General features: G+C 51.6%; 6 protein-coding genes across 6 annotated transcripts; 3 read left to right on the top strand and 3 right to left on the bottom strand.

The window, feature by feature from the left end:
* Positions 1-1526: 1526 nt before the first annotated feature.
* On the top strand, positions 1527-2087 carry ENH_00030280 (hypothetical protein; the record flags this gene model as incomplete). Its single annotated transcript, XM_013584793.1, has 2 exons — positions 1527-1638; positions 1984-2087. The coding sequence occupies 2 exons, from the start codon at positions 1527-1529 to the stop codon at positions 2085-2087; spliced, it is 216 nt and encodes a 71-aa protein (XP_013440247.1).
* A 473-nt stretch (positions 2088-2560) lies between these two features.
* Positions 2561-3244, bottom strand: ENH_00030270 (hypothetical protein; the record flags this gene model as incomplete). The annotated part of the gene is made up of 1 exon (XM_013584792.1): positions 2561-3244. One exon carries the CDS (start codon positions 3242-3244, stop codon positions 2561-2563), a length of 684 nt encoding a protein of 227 aa, XP_013440246.1.
* Positions 3245-4620: 1376 nt separating this feature from the next.
* Positions 4621-5488, bottom strand: ENH_00030260 (hypothetical protein; the record flags this gene model as incomplete). Its single annotated transcript, XM_013584791.1, has 2 exons — positions 4621-5066; positions 5173-5488. 2 exons carry the CDS (start codon positions 5486-5488, stop codon positions 4621-4623), a joined length of 762 nt encoding a protein of 253 aa, XP_013440245.1.
* Positions 5489-8287: 2799 nt separating this feature from the next.
* On the top strand, positions 8288-10317 carry ENH_00030250 (pinin/SDK/memA/ domain-containing protein, putative; the record flags this gene model as incomplete). Its single annotated transcript, XM_013584790.1, has 7 exons — positions 8288-8488; positions 8671-8727; positions 8853-8969; positions 9149-9316; positions 9651-9703; positions 9828-9912; positions 10153-10317. The coding sequence occupies 7 exons, from the start codon at positions 8288-8290 to the stop codon at positions 10315-10317; spliced, it is 846 nt and encodes a 281-aa protein (XP_013440244.1).
* Positions 10318-12720: 2403 nt separating this feature from the next.
* On the bottom strand, positions 12721-17563 carry ENH_00030240 (diacylglycerol kinase, putative; the record flags this gene model as incomplete). Its single annotated transcript, XM_013584789.1, has 7 exons — positions 12721-12858; positions 13014-13861; positions 14144-14237; positions 14400-14527; positions 14692-14749; positions 14848-15459; positions 15677-17563. The coding sequence occupies 7 exons, from the start codon at positions 17561-17563 to the stop codon at positions 12721-12723; spliced, it is 3765 nt and encodes a 1254-aa protein (XP_013440243.1).
* A 1430-nt stretch (positions 17564-18993) lies between these two features.
* Positions 18994-20949, top strand: ENH_00030230 (caltractin (centrin), putative; the record flags this gene model as incomplete). Its single annotated transcript, XM_013584788.1, has 6 exons — positions 18994-18996; positions 19308-19523; positions 19973-20059; positions 20361-20441; positions 20577-20636; positions 20863-20949. 6 exons carry the CDS (start codon positions 18994-18996, stop codon positions 20947-20949), a joined length of 534 nt encoding a protein of 177 aa, XP_013440242.1.
* Between the last annotated feature and the right edge of the window lie 3975 nt (positions 20950-24924).

Below are 24924 nucleotides of genomic sequence, written 5' to 3'. Positions count from 1 at the left end.
TAACGAGCAGCCGAGAAAAGGGTATCATAGTGAGATGTCGCTGACGACAGGGCTGCTGGCTGGACTGTTGATGGGGCTGCCTGCATAACGTGTCATCCCGCAAACTAATGCTGTACTTCATAAATTAAATAAAGCGAATGAGGCTCTCATAGAGATTCTGGAACTTCTGCCTGGAGTCGCTGGCTGCCAGCCACAAGCTTGTACGCTGTAGGGCCTAGGCACCTTGACAATTCTACCTTTTCCGCTTAATAAATCGCAGTCCCGCCTCTGCTAATTTTTCCCTTTCTGCACTGCAGGTTAGGGCTAGTGAAGGCCTTAAATACTGTGCATTAAAACGCACGCAAATGCTGTGCATTGCAATGCACGCTCCGTGTTGGGTTTGAGCACGCGACTATACGTAGGGCTAAGGATCAGTTCGTAGTGACAAATTTAGCGCAAAGATCAGCACTGCCCCTCTGTATACCATCCAGGAGTGGAATAAATGCGTGAGCGCTCTCGAGAGCTACTGCAGCTCCAGCGAAGAATACATAAGCAGCATCTGGTGGTGATTACCTTTTACTCCATTTTGAACATGGTAGATCAAAGTTGTCGACTTCACTAGGTTCCAGTATCACAGCAGCTACCATGAAACGGAAGTTGAGCTCCATTAAATTCATACCCGTTCACCACTGTTCCTGTGAAACGTTAGAGCATCTGGCCGTGCCAAACTGTTAGTGCACGCTCTACACCACAGAAGGTAGTGCTAGACTTTACTATCTTTCATCACTCTACCAGTAAATCTCTCTCCCATTTCCAAACTGTCTTACTCTACTCATCCGAGAAGATTTGAAGGCAAACAATGGGGATTTTGCTGCGACAAGAGCTGATGGCAAATAGCGGAGCTTTGGTAGTACAACGTCGCTTAACAGTGTCATCTTTAACAGCGGGTAAGTAAGCTTGTATACATCAGCAACAGAGCGACAAACCGATTGTATGGGCAAATGCAACGAAAGTAGATTGACTCTACTCAAGTGAAAAGCTCTGCAAGCCGCCGACCTTGTTGTATCCAGGGTCATTGTAGTGCGCAGGCACTACAATGGGGCTTGCTGTTGACCTATAGAGGATAGCTAACTGATGACCTATAGGCGGTTAAGAGGTTGAGACGCGAATTGAGCGCTGTAACCTCTTACTAGTGAAATACAAATGCAATTTATTAACAAATTAACGTGTATAGACTAGAAATGCCTGTGAATGTTCTAAGATTGGGGGCTGCTCCGGCATCTAAAAGCTATTTTTTCCGGACCTGAGGGTAGAAATACTTTGCTTTAATAATTCGCACCTAGCTATCTTAGCAGAGTAAGGAATGCACCTACGCAACGGATGCGTAGGTGAAGAAGGCCTGCAGGCTTCTGGTTAATAGACTTTGGTGCGCGACAGTGGGTACATGACTCAACATAAGCAGTAGTGTAGGCACGCATTCCTGGCCAGTAGTAGTGCTTGCTGAGAACCGCAAAGGTCTTCTTCTGGCCTCGATGGCCGGCTGTGACATGGTCGTGATGCGAATGCAGAACGTGAGTAAGGAACTCACGGAATTGCGGGACGCAGATGCGCCACAGTCCATGAACGCGGATGTGCAGGCAAGGCTCTACGTAGCGAAAGGTAAATTGGCGATTACATAACTCGATTTGCAGAGCTTCTCCTGGTTGGTTTGCTGCGGCTTTGTAGAGAACGCGAAAAATAGGACACTTCGAGTATGCTTGCGGCCAATGGCGCACATCAGGAGGGTCAGCTGGTGTCTTCGTTGTGAGTGTAGGATGTTCCGCCTCTGGGTTGGGTTCCGGCGGAGCAAGTGAAGGCGCGGACGGCATGCAGCGCCCTCTAGGTCATCGCGAACGAATTCCGGCGAGCTCCTTGTAGTTGGCAGGCCGACCACGAGAGCGGGGAGCCGCGGTCGCTTGTCCTATTGCGAGCATCAGTGGTACCGATGGTGTGTCGTGCGAGCAGGTGTTAGGAAGACCGGGACGGCGAGACAAGGCGTCGGCAACTTGATTGCGCGCGCCTTGAACATACGTGATGTGCAAATCCGGGAACTCCGCAAGAAAGTCTAACCAGCGGGCAGTGCGTCGGCGCAGAGGCTTCGATGCTTGGAGTCGTTGGAGATGGGTTAGAGCTTGATGATCAGTGTAAGCCGTTACCTTGGAGACACGGAGCAAGTGCGACCACTTGCCCAGTGCCATGACCAACGCTAAGAGTTCCTGATCGTAGATCGAGTATCTCTGTTGCGTGGGGTTCATGACTTGGCTGAGGAAGCCGATGGTTTGCCGTCTTGTTCGAGAACTGCTCCGATCGCATAACCAGAGGCATCTGTGTATAACTCGAAGGGTTTCGTGGTTTCAGGGACTTGCAATGCAGTGAAATCGATTAAGGGCTGTTTGAGCTGCCGCACCGCTTGCGTGTGAAGCTCTGTCCATTCGAAACTGACGTCTTTACGCGTTAGATCAACCAGCGGCCGGGCAACGTCCGCATAGCCCGGTCCCATGAACATGCGACAGTAATTGATGGTACCGAGGAACTGGCGCACTTACGTTTCGTTTTCCAGCACCACTGGCCAATGCCGGATGGCTGCGATTTTATCTTCTGCGGGTTTGATCCCCGTAGCAGAAATGGTATAACCCAAATATGGAATTGTTTGCCTTGCAAACTTGCATTTGCGGAATTTTGGGTAGAACTGATGTCTAAGAAAAATGCTTAGGACTTGTCGCAGGAGCGAAACGTGCCCAGAGAGATCGGAACTATAGATAAGTACATCATCTAGGTACGCAATAACGCCCTTTCCCAATAAAGGTTGTAGGTAGGCATTAATATTGGCCTGGAACGTAGCGGGAGCACCCTTAAGGCCGAAGGGCATCACTCGGTACTCGAATAGTCCGAGAACGGACCGGAAAGCCGTCTTCCACTGGTCTTCCTTAGCCATACGTATTTGATGGAATCCTGCTTCAAGATCCAAGGTGGAAAAATACTTGGCTCCTCCGAGCAGCTCCAAAATGGTTTGAATGGGAGGTAGTGGAAATTCAGGGGCTATCGTAGGGGCATTTAGAGCCTGGTAATTGACAACCATACGCATCTTCCGCTCCCCGGAACCATCATCACGTTTGTCCACCATGATCGTAGGAGAGCAAATAGGCGAATAGGTCGGTCCTATCCAACCACTGTCCGATACTTTAGCGATCTCCTGTTTGTGGAATGTGAGCTGATCTGGGGTCATACGGTATATTGCAGATTTCGCTGGAAATTTTCCAGGCACAAGTAGAATATGGTGATCAAGAGGGCGCTTCGGCGGTAATCCCTTAGGTAAGGCATCGGGAAAAACCGCTCGATACTCGTGCAACACCTGGGCAATCTCACATGGAATATCCTGCGCCACTGGCGAAGTTATCCATTCGTCGAACAGAGTGTGCTCTAGTTTTGCCACAAGCCAGGGAGACTCCTCGTCACTCTCCGCTGCTACCTAGGCGGCTGAGGCCAAAGGACTGCGACAGCCGGAGGACGTGGGTTGATTCCCAATTAACGCGCAACAAAGCGCGCCTTGCCATTCATCCGAGAGCCTTAGGGGCACTGCCGAACCGGCTTCGGGCAAAGCCAGTATGAGATGCAAACCGTGCAATGGAGCCCTGAGACCCTTTGTGTCAGCCGCCGCATGACGAACGAGCGACGTTATCCGCGCCTTCGCTTTAGTCTTCGCGTGGGACTTATATCTCCTTGGAGGCGGGGGGAGGGATATAGCTGCCTCCTCGGCTGACATACCCGCCACTTGTTTGGCCAATATCTCATATGCTTGCTCTGCTGGGGTGCTTGGGTGGACGACAGTGGAACTGTCACCTTGCAGGGCTGCTTTACCAGTCCGAACGACCGGAAACTTGCACCACTGGCCGTTCACATAGGTTCGGAGTTTGCCGGACTGAAAATACCAGGCCACCTTTTGTTCCGCCAGCCAATCCAAACCCAAGACCAAGTCATAGGGAACGGGTCCCACTAAAAAGTCCCCGGAAAAGCGTGCATGTTCGCACTACAGCGTCAATCCCGTCACAACCCGATCAATGCGTAGTTGTGCACCTGTAGCTACGGTGAACCCTTGTTCTTTTGGAAATCTCCGCACTTTCAGCGGCAGTCGTTCGACTGTTTTAGGACTAATGAAACTTCTCACAGCCCCAGTGTCCAAGAGGGCCTCACAAGGACTCCCTGCAAGCTCAACGCGAAGTACCGCCGTCGCACCCACACAACACAATGCTCCCCCTTGGTCGTAAGACTCTTTCAAGTCTCCCTCCACCAGTGTGGCACAATCTCTGTAGCGCCTGACCTATAGCCGTCTTCTGTTGCCTCCGCAGACTTCCTGCTGCTATCCGTCGTCGCGTCCGGAATCTCTTCACTCGGGATCGACGCTGACCCAGACTACCGCCGCGTTTCCGAAAGCGGCTGAGTCCCTTCCGCGTGACCATCGCTCGTATTAGTTCCTTTCGCAGTGTTGAGGAGTTGGTTTTCCCACTCAAGGGAGACTGTTGATGGCATGAGGGCCTGTCGCTACCCTACACATCATCCCTTTGCCATGGCTACGCGGCCTAGAACGCACGTCTCCAACCATGGCTAGGCCCCCCTGTTTAATTGTTCCGTTTTCTCAGCCCTAGGACGGATGGACCCCCTAATCCTCTTGTCCTCCGGCTCCGTCCGGCCTCGTTCGTACGTAGGACAGTCCCAAGCATAGCGACCCACACCACCACACTTCTTGCATATTTCTGCCGGAAGTTTGGTGCGTTCTCCCTTTCTGGGGCAGACACGTGCCGGATGTCCGCGACCCTGACACTCAAAGCAGTTCGTGTGGGTTCCCCCAGGGTGATTTTCAATTTCCTGGCGCCCACGGGGTCCATTAGCTTGGATAGCAGCCCTAATGGCTCGACTGGTCCTTGCTCGGAGTTCCAGCACACTGTGCTTGGGCTCGTAGAGCCGTGTTGCTGCGGTCGCCGCTTGTTCCCAAGAGGGATACTTCACCTGCCCGTTATTGGTTATTAGAAGATGGAGGTCTGTCGGTAGCCCTGTGCAGTAATAGTCAGCGAGTTTGTTGGGGGCAAGATCCGAACCACGCTCCGCTACAGCCGCAAACCGGTCTGTGTTTTCCTTCAGGTTACCATTCCACCGTACTTTTGCCAACTCCGTTGACAATTGACTCTGCGACATTGTTTTGTCGAACCGCTCCAAAAGCCTGCGCTGCACCGTCGCCCAGTCGCTTAGGTCGATAGTTCTCCGAAGATACATCCAATACCCAATACGTTAGTGCCGGGACCACAAAATGGTTAATAAGTGCGCTTCTCCACTCGCGCGGCTCCAGTGCCATCTGGGTGTACCGGCGCTCGATGCGCAGCAAAAAGGCCTGCAGAGTGCTGCCGTCTTCTGGTAGTATGGTAATCGTTGCGCCGGATTCCACTGTCTCTCCTATAACAGTTCTTATCACACTCATAGCGGAATGGAATTGGTCCCACGTGACGAAGGGACTGTCCCAGATATCACGAAATGCAGTTATTTATAGTTTTTCAAATTATGTTCTCTTGAAAATCCCCCCCACTCGGGGTTCTCGCCTCCTAGGCTCTGTGGGGAGGAGGCATGCACCGGTGCCGGCGCTATCGCCAGCCCCAATCTCCAGGTATTTACAGACACTTCTAGTGTATGTATGCTAATTCGCCGACAAATTGGCTTACTTCGATCCTAGTAAGAGGGTCCTCTCCTCGTTCAGTGTTGTGACCTCTTGTAAGTCGCCAGCTAGCTATCTTCTATAGGTCACCAGCAAGCCCTATTGTAGTGCCCGTGCACTACAAGTGGTGCGAGTCACCATTCGTAGGGACTGGTGAAGCAAAGCTGCCGGGTGGCAGTCCCACCGTAGTTCACCCAAGATCTCCGGCACAGCAAGCATATGAGATATTGGCCAAGCAAGTGGCGGGTATGTCAGCGGAGGAGGCCGCCATATTCGTACGCGTGCATGTCGAATGCCTGTTGGAAGGAATACTGTAGTGGCCTAGTGCCTTAGGGAACACTGCACTTTCAAGTTAGAGCTCTCATTGACTACTTGCCTCACACTGCCACCATGCGCAGCTCTTGTGACGCCTACAGCTGATGATTCTTTCAATAAGTTCGTGTAAAGGGAATTGGCTTCATCGAGCCATAGCTGAATTGCCTGTTCTACAGGTGTTGCATTTGGCTCAGCTATGCGTCCTTCTCTAGAGTAAGCAAGTGTTTGGGAGTCGCTCGTTTTAGAACGCCTAGGCACTAGGTTTTGTTTCAGCCTTACTGGCTTAGTTCCTAACACATTCAAGAGCTTCGGGCCAAGCCAGGAAGCATCAAACTGTGCCTGTGGTGTCGTGCGCACGTAACATACTATTCCTTTGTCCCACTACTTGTGTTCAGACGAGCACTTTGTTATTAAGTTTATTAACCGCGATAGCCGCTTGATTCGATCCAGTCGCACGCTGTTCATTCACATTTTTGTGGCGATAAGAGGCTGAAACGCCTGAGCTTTTAGTTCCCGTTCATTACGTGACTGCAATGTGGTAATTCTCGTTGCTGGAGGCCTCATCATCTAGAAGCCTCGATACGAGTCTTCTTCATACAACGCTTAGCTATGTGTTGTTCGCCAGTGGGGTTTCAGTGATCTAGTGCATGTATCGATATAGCGCAGAATCTACCTCAGCATCAGCGGAGGGCGTCCTGAGTTGAAAAATAGCACTTTTAGGTCTCTTAAAACCAAAATCTCAGATAACAGCTGTGAATTAGAGGCAGTAGAAGTAGGCCTTCTCCCGTCCTTGTGAAAGCTGGCGAACACTAGCTAATGATCAGGTCATCTCTGTAACACGTACCCTTCGCTTCTGGATCCTTGAGACTGAATGCTTGCAACACAGCTGACTGAGCACCTTTTGTCCAGGCAGGTGAGTGCACGCTACAGCCTTTGGTGTGTAGCCATGGATATGATACCCGTTCAATAATGCCATTCGTTTTTTGCAGAGGTAGTGCTGCCACCACTTCCTCAACTGTCCTCTTTTCTGGGAGGCCCTGCCCGTGTATTTACCCGCTTTCTAGAGATAGGGACTTTTCGTGGCCTGCTTGCCTTGCCGAGGAAGCGAAGGTGCGGTGCACCCATGCTTCACCCAAGGGTTGGAGGGTGGCCACACCGCCGCAGCTAAGTTAAGAATTCTGCGAGGCTCCATGCACCAAAAGTTGCCCTAAACGTAAAGGGAAAATGTTCATGCATTTGCGGGTATCCTGTACATAGCTTACTGCTCGCACTTCAGCCAGTCGCATCCAGTAATTCGAGCTCCTGGAGAAGCGCGTTTGCCTGGTCCCTAGAGGCGTGCCCCCAGCAGGAAATGCTCACAAACAGTACTAACAACTAAAACTTTCGCACAGGAAAAAATGTATTGGTTTACTGCTGAAGCTAAGCAAAACGTTACATCAATGCGTTCGCTTCTCGCGTACAGTTACGCCAGGGCTAGGAGCGTAGAGTGGGGTAGGCCTTTTCGTTACCTCCGGCAACGAAAGTAATGCATTGTGTGAGGCAACCTTGCGTTTCTATAACTGGTATCATTGGCTACACACATTGGAAAACATATTCGCCCATAGTGTGCGCTTGAATGGCATAGCTTTGATGAACCGCAAAAGAGCAACACTGAACATTCCATCACAGCAACTCACGCCTCGCTGAAGCTCGCAACAGGTCCCACTATAACGCGTTCTGTTGAGACCACGTACTCTACGCGTAGATTGTTAGTACCATAAGCCGTTCTTTACCTTCACATTCATCGCCGCGTGTAGTGCCAGGCTCAGCTGTCAGCCCTACACGAGATTCTGGGTTGGCTTGCATGCACGGAAGCCGCCGCAGCGGCGTTGGGTGACAACAGGACAATCGTTTCTTGTTTGAATTCAAAAGTGACAAGTACAAGAGAAAAAGGGAAAGGGAGGCGCATGGAGCGTCTTCTCCTTGACCTATACCTCGCGCCCGTACCACTGCGACGAGCCCGGTGTGTACGCATTCCTAGTCTTCCGTTTATTTTGTTTAAGAATCAAGAGTAGTCACTTAAGTGCACAGAGAGCTCTGCATGCAATGTCTCTGAGTTGGATCCAAGAAACGAGGGGCCCCAGCATCCTCCACTGATTGATCTGGCAGGAAAGGGGCCCTAATTGCATAGGAAACGTGCACAGCGGTGACCCCAAAACTAATGCATGAGCTATAGATACCGCAGCCTTTATCAGGTTTTGTCGTACCATCAAAATGGCGGATGCAGTCTTACGCAGAGAAATCAAGCGCCTCGTAGAGGAACAAAAGCTCCTTAATCAACGGCTTCAACGCAAACCTCCCGGGGGCCCTGGCGCATTGGCTCCCCGCCCTGTTCCGGGGACCGCAGCGAAGGAAAATTCACAGAGTACCGCGTCGGGCGACCCCACAGGAGCAGCCTCCCAGAAACGACCGCAGGTGAGTCCAAGGGTAGCGACCAACGCCGTTTGACTAGTGGCAGACTTGTTGTTTACCAAATCTAACGCCTGCTGCTTACTCACGTTCGCCTGTTAAGGGCATCTACCTTGCTTGGTGCCGCTGGAATGTGTTACCTACGGTGTGTAGTGGGAATTTACTAGGTGTGCGAGTCTCCTTTTCAGGCTGGCGGAGCGCCAAACTATGATTTTGCAGGCCCTGAGTTTCAGATTGCAAAGCGGGTAGGTCTCGATTTTGTGACTTTACTTCTTAGGCGTAGGCGTGCTCCTTCAATTATGGCACTTCCGGGACTCCTACTGTCCTGGATTACTCAACAGGATAAACAGTATAGGATGTGACTGTGCAGCCCAAGGTGGAACTTGATCCTAGTTCGGAGAAGCGCAACAAACGTATTTTCGGGTTTCTGTCATCTCATTTGAACAAAGCCAAGCAACAGCTTGCGAAAGAGAGGGATACAGATTTTGTGAGCCCCGTCAATTATGTTGCTGCCAGGTCCATTTCTTGCTGGCACTTGCGAACGTTGATCAGAGTGTCGCTGCGTGGGTTCCTGCAAGTTGCGGCTAACTCGTGCTCAGGCGACCCTACCGTCCGTATGCGAGGATTATTTAGCGCTGACGTAGATAGGAGTTTGTTTCTCTGCAGGCCCAGCGCCACAAGCTGCAGGAAGAGCGTGTTAACTCGAAGTTGGAGTTGGCCCGGAAACATATAGCAGAAATTGCGCGCATCCAGTGGCAGGAGCAGCGCAAGGAGGACGAGAGCCAGTTGGCCAAGGTCTCAAGTGAACTGATTCAAAAGGAAAACGATCTTATGGTAAGGTTATACGCCAACAACCTAAAGCCGTAAAGCCATTGCAGAACGACACTGGGGCACGCACGCACGCGTACAACACTATTTTGGAAGGGGAGTGTAGAGGCAAGCGATCCGTATTGTTTGGCAGCATTGTAATCTTTTCACAGTAACATATCTGTGGGGTGCCTTGACACGGGCCCACATAGTAGTGAAGGTTTATTTTGGTTCCGACGATCAAGGCTTCAGCCACAGTTGTAGTAACGAAACAATTTCATTTAGTTCTTCGCGCGTCTTATACAGGCTAGCATTACATTGTCTCCCCGTTGGGTGCTGCTGCAACGTTGTTTGTTTGCAGCGTCTCCATTTGGTACAACACTACTCCAACATGGAGCACTTCGTTGGGACAGAGTAGGCACCATGCAGCGCCCAAGCTTCCAGTTGTCTGCACATCCCAAACAACAAATCGACTGTGGGAACGGCTGAAGAGACAGTATGTGAATTATGTCGGAGCCGTATTGACTGCTTTTTACAGGGCTCAACCTACGCTATTCTGGCGTCCAGCAGAGTGGGATTCTCACACGCGGCGTCTGCAGCAACAAACTAAAGTTTGGATAGAGGTGAGGACCTTCATTTTCTCCTTTTTGTGTGTCATCTCCCTGTTTTGGGCTCGTGGCTGTCGGTGTGAGCTCGTGGCCGTGTCTTAGTTTATTACACTTGCGCTTGTGACATTCCAGTACGTCGTCTCTGTGCTCAGTAGTCGTGTGTAGAAAATCAGACTGGCCACCAAGATATTGTTGACTCATGGTAGTGCTTTCTGTGCTGGCTTCCTGCTGCCTTGCTTCGTTTCCCGTCACCAGACGAAAATCAAACACATTCAGGAGGCAGACTACACCTTCAGCTCAGTTGGGGATCCGGAGAGCCACACAGACGCCAACCACGGCAGCGGAGAGGCCCCAGCCTCCCCCGAAGACAGAGGCGCCTCTGAAGTTGCCAGTAACAAAGAGGAAGACTCGCAAGACTAAGTCGATCTCGTCTCCTTCCGTATGCGCAGCTCCTCAGGAGTAGGAGTACCCTGTTGTTATTAGCATATTTCCTCCCTCAGCCACCGAAGTAGTAGCAGCTGCAGGGCGTCAGTAGGGAGATACGGTGGGAAACCACGTACATGAGGTGTTCGCATTTGGATGCTAATTACGCATCTTTGCTGACCCTGACGAAGTTTCTTCTCCATATTGTTGACTCCATTGCCGCTGGGAGCTCAGAGCAGTGTGTTCGTCACCACCGTAGCTCAGAGGGACCCGCAACTTCTGGGAAGCCCTTGAGATTGTTCAGCCCCCAGCGCTTCCGCGGCCCGTTCAACGGGTCAGTGTGAGATCTTGGCGACCCTGTAGGCTTCTGGGAGGTTCTCTGGCCGTATGGCCGGAAAACTGGGACGAGGGGATGCCATTGAAGCTTTATGCCCCGTTGAGCTTTATGCTTCACTACGCATCTGCGGGCCCCAACCCCGGAAGCGTCTCTGGGGCCTCTCTCATGGGATTGGCATCGCTATGAAGAACTTGGTGTCTTTCGTACTGTCTACGCCTTTCGGCCCAAGCGACTGAGAGAGACTGCCTCCCACTAAGGCTAAGCCCCAAACTTTCCACTGCGCCGCAGCAGGGCAGTTGAGGCTACGCAGGGTGCCCGCCCAACGAAGCACTGTTAATGGTTGTAGAACCTTACAGCGTAGACGTGCAGCTGTGATAATCTACTGGCGTGCCTTCGTTCCCCTTGGGAGCCCCAAAAACATATCAACCCAGAACCCTACCAGCTATGTGCAGCAACAGCCTCAGATTAAGAAACTGCAGCCATGGTAATCTCTTCTACGTCCACAACGGAAGTGTCGACATCTTGGGTATCTTAGTGTACTTTTGTTTTATTCCTGCATCTCTAGTGCTCACGGCTTTGCAAAATTGCTTGAAATGTCCACGAGTAATTCCTTCCGGCTCAGTTTTCTTAAAAAAAAGCATGCAAAAAGCTGCACGAAAACCTATGTAGCCGCCCCTGCATAAATGCGGTGCGAAAGTAACAAAAAACCATCGGGCTACACGTGTGCCCATTACTTGTTCGGCCGATCGCTCTATCCCAACGTCCTCTGAAAATCGCTCATAAGCTGCGCGCATTGCATTTTGCTGATAACGCGCCGGTCCCGCGCCCGGTTTAGCACCTGCACATACGCGCCACATGTCACGAAAAAACGAGAAACCATGAAAACAATGCAAGCCCACATGTTGCAGTCTGTGCAGTTTGAAGGCGTAATTCGAATCGCGCAGACTTTAACAAGACTCCAACTGAGGTGTCTTCAAGGACGTATATGCATCCCTGAGTACACCGCAGTTGTCTCCAGAGTAGACCTATTTCTCTCGGTAGAGTGCATCCACAGTCAACCTATTGTGGATCCAGAGTAGACCTATTTCTCTCGGTAGAGTGCATCCACAGTCAACCTATTGTGGAGATACATAAGGTAATGCGATTGCGAGGCTTCACGAGAAAAACAGCGACGCATCCTATACGGGAGCGAAACCCATTTTGCAAATACGAAATGCAGCACCTAGGAGCAAGCAGCACGCCACTGGCGAACAGACATTCCGATGGCTTCTTAATGCGATTATTATGATGCAGTTAGAGATAATCTTCACCCAAGAACCCGCGTAAAAATAATGGGAAATCACCTCTTGAACTACTGAGAGAGTCTGCATCCGAGGAGATTTTTCCGAAGCCACCAGAACCGGAGCTTGGCAGCTGAAACGAATATACATGAACAACAGCTAGTCAGACGTCTTAAGGCACAGTGCCACTCTTGAGCAAAACGTTCCAAGCTGCCCTGAATTTCCTACGAAACCTTGTAATGCTGCAGGCTCTGTAATGCCGTAGGCTGTGCAAAAACACCCAAATTGTCTCTGGCATGCGTTTACGGATATGCACGGATGCAGATACATGTGCACGCACTTGTACATGCACTTGTACACAGCTGCGATACAAAAATACATTCAAGACAAAATTACGCAATCACGCAAGGCTAGCGTGCAGGCTGAGAATTTCATTAATTGGTTTCTTATGAAACGTCCTAGTGGTGGACGTGGCCATGCACATGCTTCAACAAGACTGCAATATACACAACCGAATTTATTCTGTTTGACTTCACACTTTTTGAAGAGGCCCCTATTTTTGCATGCTTCACACCACACTTTGCACCATGGACAACTTCAAAAACCTTTCTCCTAATGTGCACAAGAACATCAAATGATGCGGTCAAAAATCTCTCCTAATGTACACAAGAGCATCGAATGATGCGGTCCGAGCCTTTCATGATGAACCAAGTGTAAGCACAAAAGAAGCCCCGAATAACAACAGCCAAAAGCCACACGAAAATCGGTCCCCAGTAAGACGTCTTACTTGTGAGTTATTGCTATGCGGCAGCTGCCCTCAAGTAACTGTGGCTCCCCATCAACTTGCAGAGGAAGAGATCCGCTAACGTGCAAACACACGCTGCGTCCTTGACACAAACGCAAGGCTTTAGCCAGGCCAACCTGCAACAGCAGGAGCAAAATACCAACCAACAAATGATACAACTGGCGGCTGAACTTCTGGGACACTAACCAGTGTACAGGCAGTTGCAACAGGATTAGCTGCTTCGAGCGCTTTACGAATTACAGTGCGCCAGAGAACACTAGAACCAGCATACCTGAACCTGCCCGAGATGGAAAAGGCTTTTGAAAGCGACAACTTCTATGAGTCCGTCGTCGATCTTTTGAGGCCTCCAATGATCAAAACGCTGTTGCTGCAACTGATGGCGGCGATGCACAGAGGCAGTCAAGGCCCCTAAGTGCGGCGCACTCATGTACTGCTGGTCCCTGAACCCCAAACTGTTTCCTCTGCCGACTGGTGCGGTATGCGTGTGAGGAGACGCTGGGTATGCTCGAGGCCGGCGGCTCCGGCCCTGGTGCTGCTGCTTCTGTTGATGCTGCTGTTGCTGATGCTGCTGCCTCTTTTGTTCCGGGCCCTTCCGATGCTGGTTTGGCCGCGTGGCAAATTCGTCCGGCTCCTCCTCATATCCGCATTCAACGCTGTTACTGCAGTCGCTCCTAAGTGCTCCGCAGTTATCAGTCGCTGCAACTGTCGCTGTGTCTGCAGCCAGCACCATATACGTATGCTTCTTTGTGCGATGCAACGCCGGCTTTGGCGCTACAGCTCCAACCGTAGTAGTTGCGAGTGCTGGAGATGCAAGCCTCTGTCCCGGACTTGGAGGAGCGGAGACTGCCGTGGCGCCTTCCGGTCCAACAGCATGGGACTGCACAGCACTATCAGCAGCATCCGTGGTGCGGTGCCGTTTGTGCGACTGTGAATGGCGACGTCGGATGCCAAGATCAGAAGAGGACGAATCTGTCGAAACGCCGTGGCCTAAAGTCGCGAGGCGGGCCCGCCTGTAGTACTTCTGCTGAACTTGATGGGACTGTGGCAACACGAACTGCTCGTGATGCTGCAACTGTCGCTGCTGCTGTGGTTCTGCATCTCCCCACAGCATTACCCCGCCTGCATAATACATAAGAGACATGCACCAAGCATTACCTGCTATCATTGCTGTTCTTTCCCTCGTTTGTGCCTCATACTGACGTTTACCTGTTGTACAGTTGCGTCGGCCCCTGCGCCGACAGAAACCCACCTGCCCTCGCTAGCGTTAAGTACAACAACAGCAGAATTGCGGGGTAAAAGAGACAGAGGAAGCAGCACCAGTGCAGAACCGACCAGCAAAACTCGGTATGTTGACTATGCAAATCCCCTCAACGCCTTGTGGCGGCAGTGGTACTTCTTTACCGTCGCAGTAGAGACCCCTGACTTCCAGGGCTGCAGCACGGGGCCCTAAGAAGTCTCTAAACCCAACTTCTCCATACAAGAACTTGTTGCCCAGCTGCAGCAATAGCAACAGCATAGAACACATGCAGCAGTAGTGACTCAACGACAACTTTGCACGCGCACTAACAGCTGACACGCCACTTATAAAATCTGCAGGACAGCAGCATTGAACGCAGCAGTAGCAGTAAACGCAGCAACAGCAGAGGAAGACGCTTACCCTTGACTGGAAAAGTTCCGGATTTCCCTCTCGCAGTCTATGAAACTTCAGTGCAATGCGTGCAGCAACACCAACGTCAAGGTAGTTGGAAAACGTACTACTGAGGATCGGCCCGCTGCTGCCTGACACTGCAGCAGCAGAAGTAGCGGAGGCAGCACTGTGAGCAAGTCATTTGAATACTCTCCGTGCGTCAAAAATCTCAGCACCTAAAGCAGACGCCACCTCAAAATCCCCAGATGAAATGAAACACTACTAAAAGCAGCTGCACCGGCCAGCCAGCAAAAGTACCGACCCTCAACATTCCAAATGTCGAGAGCTGAAGGAACGGCCCGGCGAATCTTGAGAAGGTGCTGCGCAGCAAGAAAAGCAGATACAAGTAACTGCATCTTAGCAGCAGCAACATCAGGAAAACTGTCGTCGAAAGCAGCATTAGAAATAGCACTGATACCTCGACGATGTCTCCGTCGAAAGACATTCCCCATCCCAAGACGTTACTGAGATCGTTGCCGGTGCCCAACGGGCAAATGGCGACAGGAACAAAGGCCGACGGCTGCTTCATCTTCTGCTGCTCCTGCAGCGAGAGCTGCTTCGGCTGTTCCTGATGCTGTTGCCTTCTGTCCTGCTGATTATTAACCTCAGATGCTTCCTGGCACAGCCTGCACTGTGGATGATCTGGATGTCTCATTACTGGACAATGCGTTGGTACCGTTGGAGCATGGCTAACCTGCTCCTCATGAAGCTGCGTCTGCTCCTGGCGTTCGGGCTCATATCGTGCTTGCTGTTTATGCTGCTGTTGTTGCTGCTCCTCCTCGTCGAGATCTTGCACTTTCGGTGTACTTGTTTCTCGACCTTCCTTCTGGTGCTGCCCAACTTTCTGCTGCTGCAACTGATGCTGCTGGTGATTCTCACGGGCTCTGTAAACCTTCTGTATTGCGTCAATGACCCAACCCACAGTGCCGTCTCCTCCACAGACAACCACGCGTAGTCTTCGCCTCAGCGCTAAAGGCTTGAAAAGGTGCAAAGCCCTCTCTGGGCCATCCTCGGCTTGTATGTCAACTACCTGAAACAGCGCTGACACGCCTAGAAATGAAGGACGACGATGGTTGCAACATCGGCAACAGTGTCTACACATCTACACAAGAACGCGAACACTGATGGACAGGTACGTCTTCGCAGCGGCAACAGCTTGCTACAGCAGTATGTTGCAGCAGCACACTAGAGATGGTAGCGGCTGGGATACTGCAAATTGGCTAGGCCCATAAGCGCCTCTCGCTAACCTGCAAAGGGTTTAATCTATACAAAAGCTCCTTGTAAAGGGTTCGCCCCACTTGTCCTCCACTCTTGCAGTTCACAAACACCAACACTGGTGTTGCGTCAGCTGCATGCAGGTGCCGCAGCGGCTGAGCCCGAAGGCGCCACACAGGAGCCTTGGGAGGCAAAATCTCTGCCAGCGCCTGCTGTAGCTGAGCAGCGCGTTCCTTCTTCCCGTTGCTGCTGCTACTACTCACGTGCTTTGAAGCAGCAGCAGCAGAAGCTGCGATCTCCGCTCTTGCAGCTCCGTTTGAGTCAGGCAGCGTCTCAGCTATATGCGACCGCTCCTTTCGGCCTCGAGGCTGACGGTGGCGCAATTTGTTGTCGTGTCGCAACTCCTGCTGCTGCGCAATGCCCTGTGCGCTGCTGTGGCTGCTGCTTTGGCTGCAGGAGGTACGCGACATCCTGCTAGAGCTCCTGCTGTACCCGCTGCTGCTGCTCTCTCCATCGCTGCAGCCACTGAAGCTAGTGCTGCTGCCACTACTCTCTACCCCACCCGCAAGGACTTTAAAGCCTTCCAAGTGTCGGCCCAAAGCCCTCAGGATGTCTTGAGGTCTCTGTCGCTCCAGTGACTGGTGCTGCTGCAAGAAGAACTGCTGCCGACGCGGAGTTCCCGCGTTTTCTGACTCCCCTAAATCCATGCCATGAGCACCAGCTGTGCTGCTGCTGCCGCTGTCTCTACTCTGAGGCGTCCCAGACACTGCACGCTCCGCCAATGGTGCTGTGGCAGGCGCTGCTAGGATTGTGTCCCCGTTGCTGCGGGCATTATCAGCAACAGCTCTTAATCCTTCTGTTGCTGCTGTAACGCTGTCATCTTTTGCTGGCTTCTCACCCTGCTGCGGCTGCTGCTGCGGTTGTTGTTGCTGCGTGCCGCTGCGTGCGTGACGCAGAGAGCCCATGAGTGAAGCATTTATGCGCTTCATCTGCCGAGATACGCTCTGCTGCAGCAACATGGCCATACTGCGGAGACCTCGAATAGCTGCAGAAACTCCACCCCCATCTCTCAGCGCTGCAGCAAGGCGCAGTAGCACATGGGGGCTTGCAGCAGCCGACAGAAGCGGTGTCACAGCAGCAGGAGGAAGCATCAGCAGGCGCAACGGACCCAAGTCGCATGCAGTTGGCAGAAGATACAGACACTCGCTGTGGACGGTGCGAGCGCACCACAAACATCGCAGCCCGTCGAGCCCGAAAGTGCTGCTGCATGCAAGGCCACAGCCACAACAGACTGCATCCGCAGCAAGAGCGCCTTCAACCAGCCTGTGCTTCAAGACAGGTGGCGCTGCCGCTCCATGTACTGCCGCTGCTGCAGCAGCCGCTGCTGCTGCTGGGGCTGCAGGCGTTTTGCAGGGCAATGAGTCGCAAGCAGCAAGGCACGTGGCATGGCAAGCACGACGACAAATGCAACACTCCCATCCCTTATTTCTGTAAATAAGAAAACCCGAAATAAGTTCCCTGCACATGCAGCAGTACTTGGGGCTCGATGCCGAAGCAAACGCCTCCCAAGCATGCACCGGGTGCCGAAGAGGGGGGCCCTGGGGACCTCGTAGAGTACCCGGGGTATTGTACCTGCTTACCCTGCAGCGCCAATAAATAAGAGATACGAAAAGCACAAGAAGCACAGCACCACCTAACGAGACACATACCTGCAGCAACTGAGACGGCATGCGAGACAGTGATGAAGACAACGACCCTGCTACATAGCTGCTGCTCTGTAGTAGTAGTTGCAGCCACCATTGCAGCAGCTGGAACAGATAGGCGGCCAGAGAAGGGCAATCCGCATCCCCGTAATACGCGCACCCGACCTCTTCCGTCTCAACTCCCCCAAAGATAGATATGGGGGGGGAAGGAGACATCTTGGTCGCACGGGAGCAACATGTAGCTGCTGCTGCCGCTGCTGCTGTTACTGGTCCTGCTTCAGCTGCTTACTGCACTGCAACACTGCTGAGATGTTACTTTAACTTCGACAAACAGAGCGATACAGATTCCGTCGCTTGTCCCCAGTGCCACGACGACACTCCCGCTGCTTGCTGCTGTTGTTTGCCCAGCGTGTAATAGCTGCTGCTCTATGCTTTCCTGTTGCAGCTTGGCTTATCACTATTGACCCTGCGACGTCTGCTCCGTTTGTTTTCTCTTTGTTGCTGCCGCTTTTTTTTCACCCGATGCAGCCCCACTGAAAGTGCTGCCGTTAGTTCTTCCTTGTTGAATGGCTACTGCTGCTGCCAACGCCGCTGCTTCTGATGCTGCTGTGTGTAGCGGGAAAACGCCGAGAAAAAGTCAAGAATCCTCGTGCAACGATAACTACACGTGGGAGTTTCTGCATCGCTGCCAGCGTTGCTGCTTCTGTTGTTACGCTGTTCGCAGCTATGGCTGCTGCATCAGCCCAGAAAGCAAACTTCCCGACGTCGAAGCCGCCGTAAGCTCTTGTCTAAGGCTGCCAATGGCCTTAATATGGCGAATGCCCCCGCATGCGTGAGGCCGTTGCCGCAGTTGCTGCAGCGTTGACAACTAAGGCGCCCCAGCGATCATTGTTGAGCGGCCGCACCGGTAGCAGCCCGAAAAAGTCTGAGCGAAGGTAACAGCAACGGCAGCAAGTGGAGCATGAAGAAATGTTGCTGCTGATGCATGAACTCATCCGGAATTGGCAGGCACAGCTACAGCGGCTGCCGTTCCAGTTGTGCAAAAATTGAGGCCCCCCCTGTAGGCAGATTGCGTGCTGTTGTTGCTTTTGCTCCCGCAGCTGCATGCAGCGTAAGATTCAGAAGTTATATTAAATGGTCTAGCAACCGAAGACAGATGATATTGATGCGTAGTTGCTCCTGTTAGCGCACTTTCGACAACGCTGCTGCTGCCGCTATTGTTGAAGCCGCTGCTGCAGCACCAGAAGTTGCATTAGCAGCGACGGCAGCAGCAAATGCTGCCGGCTTTGTAGCTGGCAAGAAATTTGCTTGGCCCTGAAATAACCACTCTTCCATTTATTACTAAGGACATTCGTTGAGCGTCTTTTACTTTATCCCGCATGTGTAGCAATGGGAGGGGGCCCGTGGAGCTGGCGCTGGTGCTGCTGCCTCTGCCGCTGCTGCGGCTGTCCTTCGTTGCACCTCCACCTCCCAAGGTCTTAGGGCCATTGAATACTGCGGCCGCGGCTTATAGTGCTTAGTGAGCTTCGACAATTATTCGTGGCTTTTCTGCGGCGCGAAACAACGACAGACGGTGAGCAACTGCCTGCGACTGCTGCTCCTGGCGTTGGAGAGGACGGGTGGAGTGGTAGTAATAGTGAGCAGAAATGGTGAGGAATGCAACGTTCGCTACCTTACCATGCAGCCCTTCTTGCAAACTCCATTTTACGCCGTCGCTGGTGTTGCCGCGGCTGCAGTGGCGCAGCAGTGGGGACTGTATCAGGTGACCCTGGGTGCATCGACGACTCCCACGTGCATTATCGGTTGTCCGTGCCCTCTAAACCTCTTTTTCACCTCCCATGTTCAATGAAGGGGAAACGTCAGGCTAAGTATCTTCTTGGCTGCTATCGAGACGCCCAGCAGCACCGCCAGCTGCAACATTCTGGGGCTCTTTGAGATGAGTTTTGCGCGTGTGTGTCAGCTGAGTCGTCGTGCGCAGCCATCTGGCGCTGGCCGAGGCTTAGGGGGAGCCCGCGGGGGTACAACGGGAGCCCCCCGCCGGGAGTTGACGGAGGAGCAGAAACGGGAAATAAGGGAGGCCTTTGATTTGTTTGACACGGACGGATCAGGATGCATAGACGCTAAGGAGCTCAAGGTCGCAATGAAAGCGCTTGGGTTTGAGGCTAAGAGAGAAGAGGTGAGCTTTTGCCGAAGTGGCTGCTGGCGCTGAAGCCGTTTCTCCGAGAGTCATTTTGTGGTAGACAATGCCAGCGTCACTACAGAGAGGTGACAGAAAGCCACGTCCTTGAGCTGCCGTACATTCGGGCTCCCCTGCATAATATCGAATGCCACCAGCGGCGCACTGTATTTTCTGACTGAACAGCGAGGCGCATTGCTGCCGCCCAAACTAAAAGCAGTTCGTAGGGCTTGCTGCAGTGGCTTTCTCACAGATCTGGTCTAGTTGCGGCAGGACTTACCTATATGCATGACGTATACAGACAGATGCTGCCGCTCAACATGAAGGAAAAAAAGGCGCAGTAACATGGGCTTGCCTGACATCGGGTGAATGCAATTCTTGAGCTGCTGCTTTGGTACGTTCTCCTGCTGAGTCGTTGCGGCTTAAAGAACGACCCGACGTTTTCGCAGATAAGAAAAGTCATCGCTTCCGTGGATGCGGATGGAACAGGGACGATCGAATTCAGTGACTTCCTTTCCATAATGACTGAGAAGATTGTGAGCAGAATGGACGGTCCAGTTGCAGTCGCTGCTTTTTCTGCCGTCCTAGGCGCTGGGATTCTGCAGTTCCTGGGTGCCACTCCTATCTGCTTGATGTGGGGGATTGATTTCTATGAAATGGATACTTGTTACGTTCAGTGGCGCTACAGTGCTGCTTAGCGCTCTGACGGACCGTGTGGCGCCGTACAAGCGCGTGCCTGGAGGCAGCGGCGAGGAGTCCTAAAGCAGTAACAGTAAATACGGCTAGACCTAGAAGCCCACAGTAGAATCTGCAGCAGTTGCACGCGTTGTGCTGCAGCTGGCGCGCGACCCCAAGGAGGAAATGCTGAAGGCCTTCCGTCTGTTTGATGACGACGGGACAGGGAAGATCACTTTTAAGGTTTGCTTTGGCTTTTATCCCTGCCGTTCAGACTGCTGCTGCAGTTTCATTGATGGCACTTTTGCGGCTGGTGAGTTTAATTTTGCTGCCAATTAGCACTTACGAAGTGCATTGACGATTTTTTCGTGCGTACAGAATTTAAAGAGAGTCGCAAAGGAGATCGGCGAAAGCATCACTGACGAAGAAATACAAGAGGTGAGATGAAGGGAGGGCCGTGCGGAAAGGGCTTGTAGTCATATCCACGCTTAGCCAGCAGAAGAAAAGGTGTGAAAAACGAGCAGGCGCTTATGCGTACGTGAAGAGGCGTGCATGTAAAGGGAGCTCACTTGCCTCCGTAGATGTGTTTCTAGCCGCCGCTACAAAGTTGAGACCAAAAGGTTGGGGGAAGAAACGTGGTTCGTGTAGTTTTTGCGTTGTACAGATGATAGATGAAGCTGACAGAGATGGGGATGGGGAAATAAATGAAGAAGAGTTTTTGAGGGTGATGCGGAAGTCCAATCTTTTTTGACATGTATCAGATAGCGAAAAGTGCGAGATATTCGCTCGTCCCCTGAAGCGTTAGGTACAGCGACCGAGAGTGCAACAGACCAAAGCGCTCCGTGAACACTGGATCACCATCGGCGCCGCGGTAGAGCGCATCTGTGTCAGCACGAAGTACTTAAGGCATTCGCATCGGCTTAAAAATGATGGCATCGTGCTTCTAAATACTCGCCGTCGCTTTTTTTGACATTCTTTTTTGTCGGCTTTACTTTTGAGCTGCAGTCACTCGACGACGCACGCACACGCCGATATCTGCAAGGACAGTGCGGCATAACGATTCCTTTCTCTGTGCAACCATCTTGGAGAACTCCATGACCCCATGCGGGTGATTTACGCATGAGAAAATGTCTACTGTTGTGCGGAAATAGAGATATGAGGGCTTTATTGATAAGCCTTAGGCATCCCTATTCATCGCAAGCCGGCATTTGCGTTGGCTGCGTAGTGCGTTGTCCTGTAGCTCTCCCCAGCAAGTAAACTGCAGTGCACGGTTTTTGTGGATTTGACATACACTGCATATTCTCGAGTTCTCGTGTGAAGCATCATTTGGCGGTGTGCGTGTAGTTAATAACTGAGCTTGGCTAAAGGGGCCATTAAGGGTGCCCCAGGATTGCAGCAAATTTAGGCATCTTTCTGCTACTAGGCCCGTGTGCTGAAACTTGAAAGATTGCTACATACAGCGATGGCATTGATATGCTGAGGAAATAATGTCAATTCAAGGAGGATGTGGGAACAGTAGAATAAGGCAAAGTCGTTTTCAACGAGGGGGGAGGCTTCCTCGAAACTCGTCAAATCCTCAATTTTTGTAGCTGAAATCTTAAGGATGAAAAGTAGACAAATTTAGAAAGCAAGCGGCGTAGGGGCGGCCAAGCCTCTCTGTGTTTGCAGTGTGACTCACTCACTGGCGCATGAACTTACGGCGCGTCTTTCTGAAGTGAGGCGAACAATTAGTCAAGTCGTTCACGTAATGATTCCCTATACTTGTTTTATGCTACGTAAGCAAAACACGGCAAGGACAAGAGTGGAACGTGAATATCTCCCGGCGCGTATGCCTCATGTGCCGAACAACGTAAGGTACGCTCACTCTGCAAATGGCAATGAGACACACGCAGAGGTGTGCCGTTGTTCTGGCATCTGGCATGTATTTTCTCCTCACAGCGGGCAGTTCGACTAGGAAACTGGGCCACTCTTGGGGGAAGAATGGCCACCAAGCTGCTCGCCCTTCTGTTGTCCAGCAGGCCGTGGCTGGCTAAGCGTCATGATTCTATTACTCCGCAACGTCTCAGCCGGGCAAGCTCCCAGAAAAGACCTGAATGAGGAAGCGCTGCTTTACTATTGCCTGCACAGGCAAGCAGAACGTGATTCCTCCGGATGCCACACGAAATTGAAATACTTTGCCGTCAGAATTCTGCTAATGTTGGGGGGTTTATAGAGATTTCGGAAAATGCAGGGTCTTTTGGGGCTTGTCGCGCACTACTCAGCTATTATCTGCCCTGCATCATACGCCCTGCAGAAATACAGGGCTTGAATAGACAGCTACATAAAACCCCAGGATTTTTGCCTTGCGGTTGCTAGAAGCTTCTGTGCCATTGCAATACGCGTCATAAGATGAGTCATTACCAGCGGTTCTCATTTTGCCTTCTTGGCGCGAGGCCGATGCCAGATCCGCCCTGGGCATAAGCACTGACAACAGCAGGTCAAAGGCATCTGTAAGCACGGCCAGGGGCGTCTCAGACCCAGCGCCGCAGAGCCCGCATATGCAACTCTGAATGATTTCAGAAAGCAGTCATACACTCCAGCTAAGAGTGTAACAAACGAAAGCACTTTGTGGCGACTCACAAACACCCTCACCGGTTCGACCTGAAGAAGCGACGTCCTCTTGCGTTTATTGCCCGTAGCAAATGACCGCTGAATCGACACATTGAAAGAATGGCGGCTGCTCATTCTCTGTCATACTTGGAGCAAAGTTTTCGAGTACAATTGTTGTTCTTTAGCGTATCCCAGAAGCCGCTTCTGCACCGTGCAGATGGCTGAAAACAAACTGCAACTAGCACGTAGTCCAAATTTCAACATGCATGCGATGTGACACTGCACGTAGAGGTCCTCAGCCACACTGAACCTGGATCGTTTCTGCGTCGGCAAGAGATTGTTATTAGCAGCCCTTCAAGAGACAGAGAGATAGCAATGCAGTTTTTTCCATGTATACTGGGTGCTCCAAATGCGATCGAAAGAATGCTTAGCCCTTAAATTTTCGAGGAATCCTGTCCGCAGAAATTACTTATGAAAAAAATCACTAAAAGGCCTTAAGAGCGAAACTGGTAAACAAATTCCTCCCCTATACAGCCCGAGCTCGTACCGTTTGTCGGAGCCCACCAACGCCTATAGTTCTCTTGCGTTGTAGCATATGCACCAATATCTCCTAACAACAAGTACGCAGAATAGACCACGCCGTAACAAGGGGTTTGCTGTAAGCATTTGCTTTCCTACCTCCTGTTTTTTGAAGGGAGACAGAACAACACGGAAACTGGCCCTGTTTGAAGTGAGCAGTGGCCTCAGTATGCGCGTGCTCGAGCTCCAATGCCGTTGGTAGCTTACGTACTCAATTAGCAGGCGCTTTCAAACAGAAATTAAGGATATAATGCCAGGTCAGCCCCTTTAAGATCGTCTTTGATGTGCGGCGTGCTACGAGACACGGACAAAATGAGAAAGGAACTAGAGCAACCCCGGGTCGTCTGCTGCTCTGCATGGTTATGCCTAGAATCACAACAACGAAGTAGTGGAGGGAGCTGTACAGTAGCCGTGCCACATCATGCCCGACACATGCGTGCAAGACGTTCCCTAGGACTCTAGAAATTCGACAATGCCTCAGCCTGCGTGGGAACACACAACCTGCCACCGCCTCCATAGAAGTCATATACGGAGGGTGATTCGTCAAATGCATCATGAAAACACGCCGCCACCTAAAAAATACAGGAAACTCTGGGTTGTCATCTGGCGCATATCGTCTTTCACTGCTGCATCTAGATATCCACGCGAGATGTATGCAGTAAGGAAACAATATTCATGACACATTTGTCCTGCGACGTGCAGTCCCTCTGCAGTGCCGATAAAAAGGGAACAACTGATTGAAAGGCGCAGAGCTCACGTACTGCTACCCAGAATGTACTGGCAGTTCCCGAGCCCGCGTGTTAGCACTGCCTAAATTCTCCCACAGCGAACCTCCAGGCTTCACCAGGCACGTCGCAGTAACACTAAGGACTGGTTGATAATAGTAGCATCGCATTTGCTGTTGCTGGTTCAGGAGAAAGGGACACGAGTTGACTGACTAAAGGCATGCGAGAGTTAGGCACCCATCCACATAGCTTAATAATGCGGTTTCAGTGGTTAGGGAGAGGAGAGCGCTGAGAAAAGGCACGCCAGAGTAGACACTTATCCACATGACTTAATACTCAGTGAACTCCAAGGAAACTCACTTCCTTTGCCAAAGCCATGAATTGCCAGCACTAAAAGCTAACTATAAAACAAGTAACTACCCACGTGAATGTAATATTTTTGGCAGGCTAGGGCGAATTCCTCTTGTTGAGGAGTTATAGAATTTCCGTTGGGCATTTTTCCCTTTCGGCAGTTGTCGAGAAAGCATAACGAACGCTCCGCAGACAAACGATCCAGTATTTGAAATTCATCATCGCAGAATTTTCTCCAAGCTTCTCACTGTTAGTCCTCTAACCTTACCGTCTTACAGCAAGTCAAAGTTTGTCTTTGCATCCGACCTTTGCAGCATGGCAGACGCATCCGACTGTGCGAGCTGCCAGCTTGGCAACAAATAATAGCCTTGGCTCGTACTCGCATGAGAAGAACACTCTCGTACAGAAAATGTAATTTCAGTGTGAAGTGGACGCTTACATACTGCTCCACATTCCACAATGCGTCGTCAGGCCAGGAGTGC

This window comes from Eimeria necatrix, genomic scaffold (genome assembly GCF_000499385.1).
Source record: "Eimeria necatrix Houghton genomic scaffold, Enh_scaff21, whole genome shotgun sequence".
Taxonomy (NCBI): domain Eukaryota; phylum Apicomplexa; class Conoidasida; order Eucoccidiorida; family Eimeriidae; genus Eimeria; species Eimeria necatrix.
Note: the sequence above shows the minus strand (reverse complement) of the source record. Positions and strands in the feature narration are given on the sequence as shown.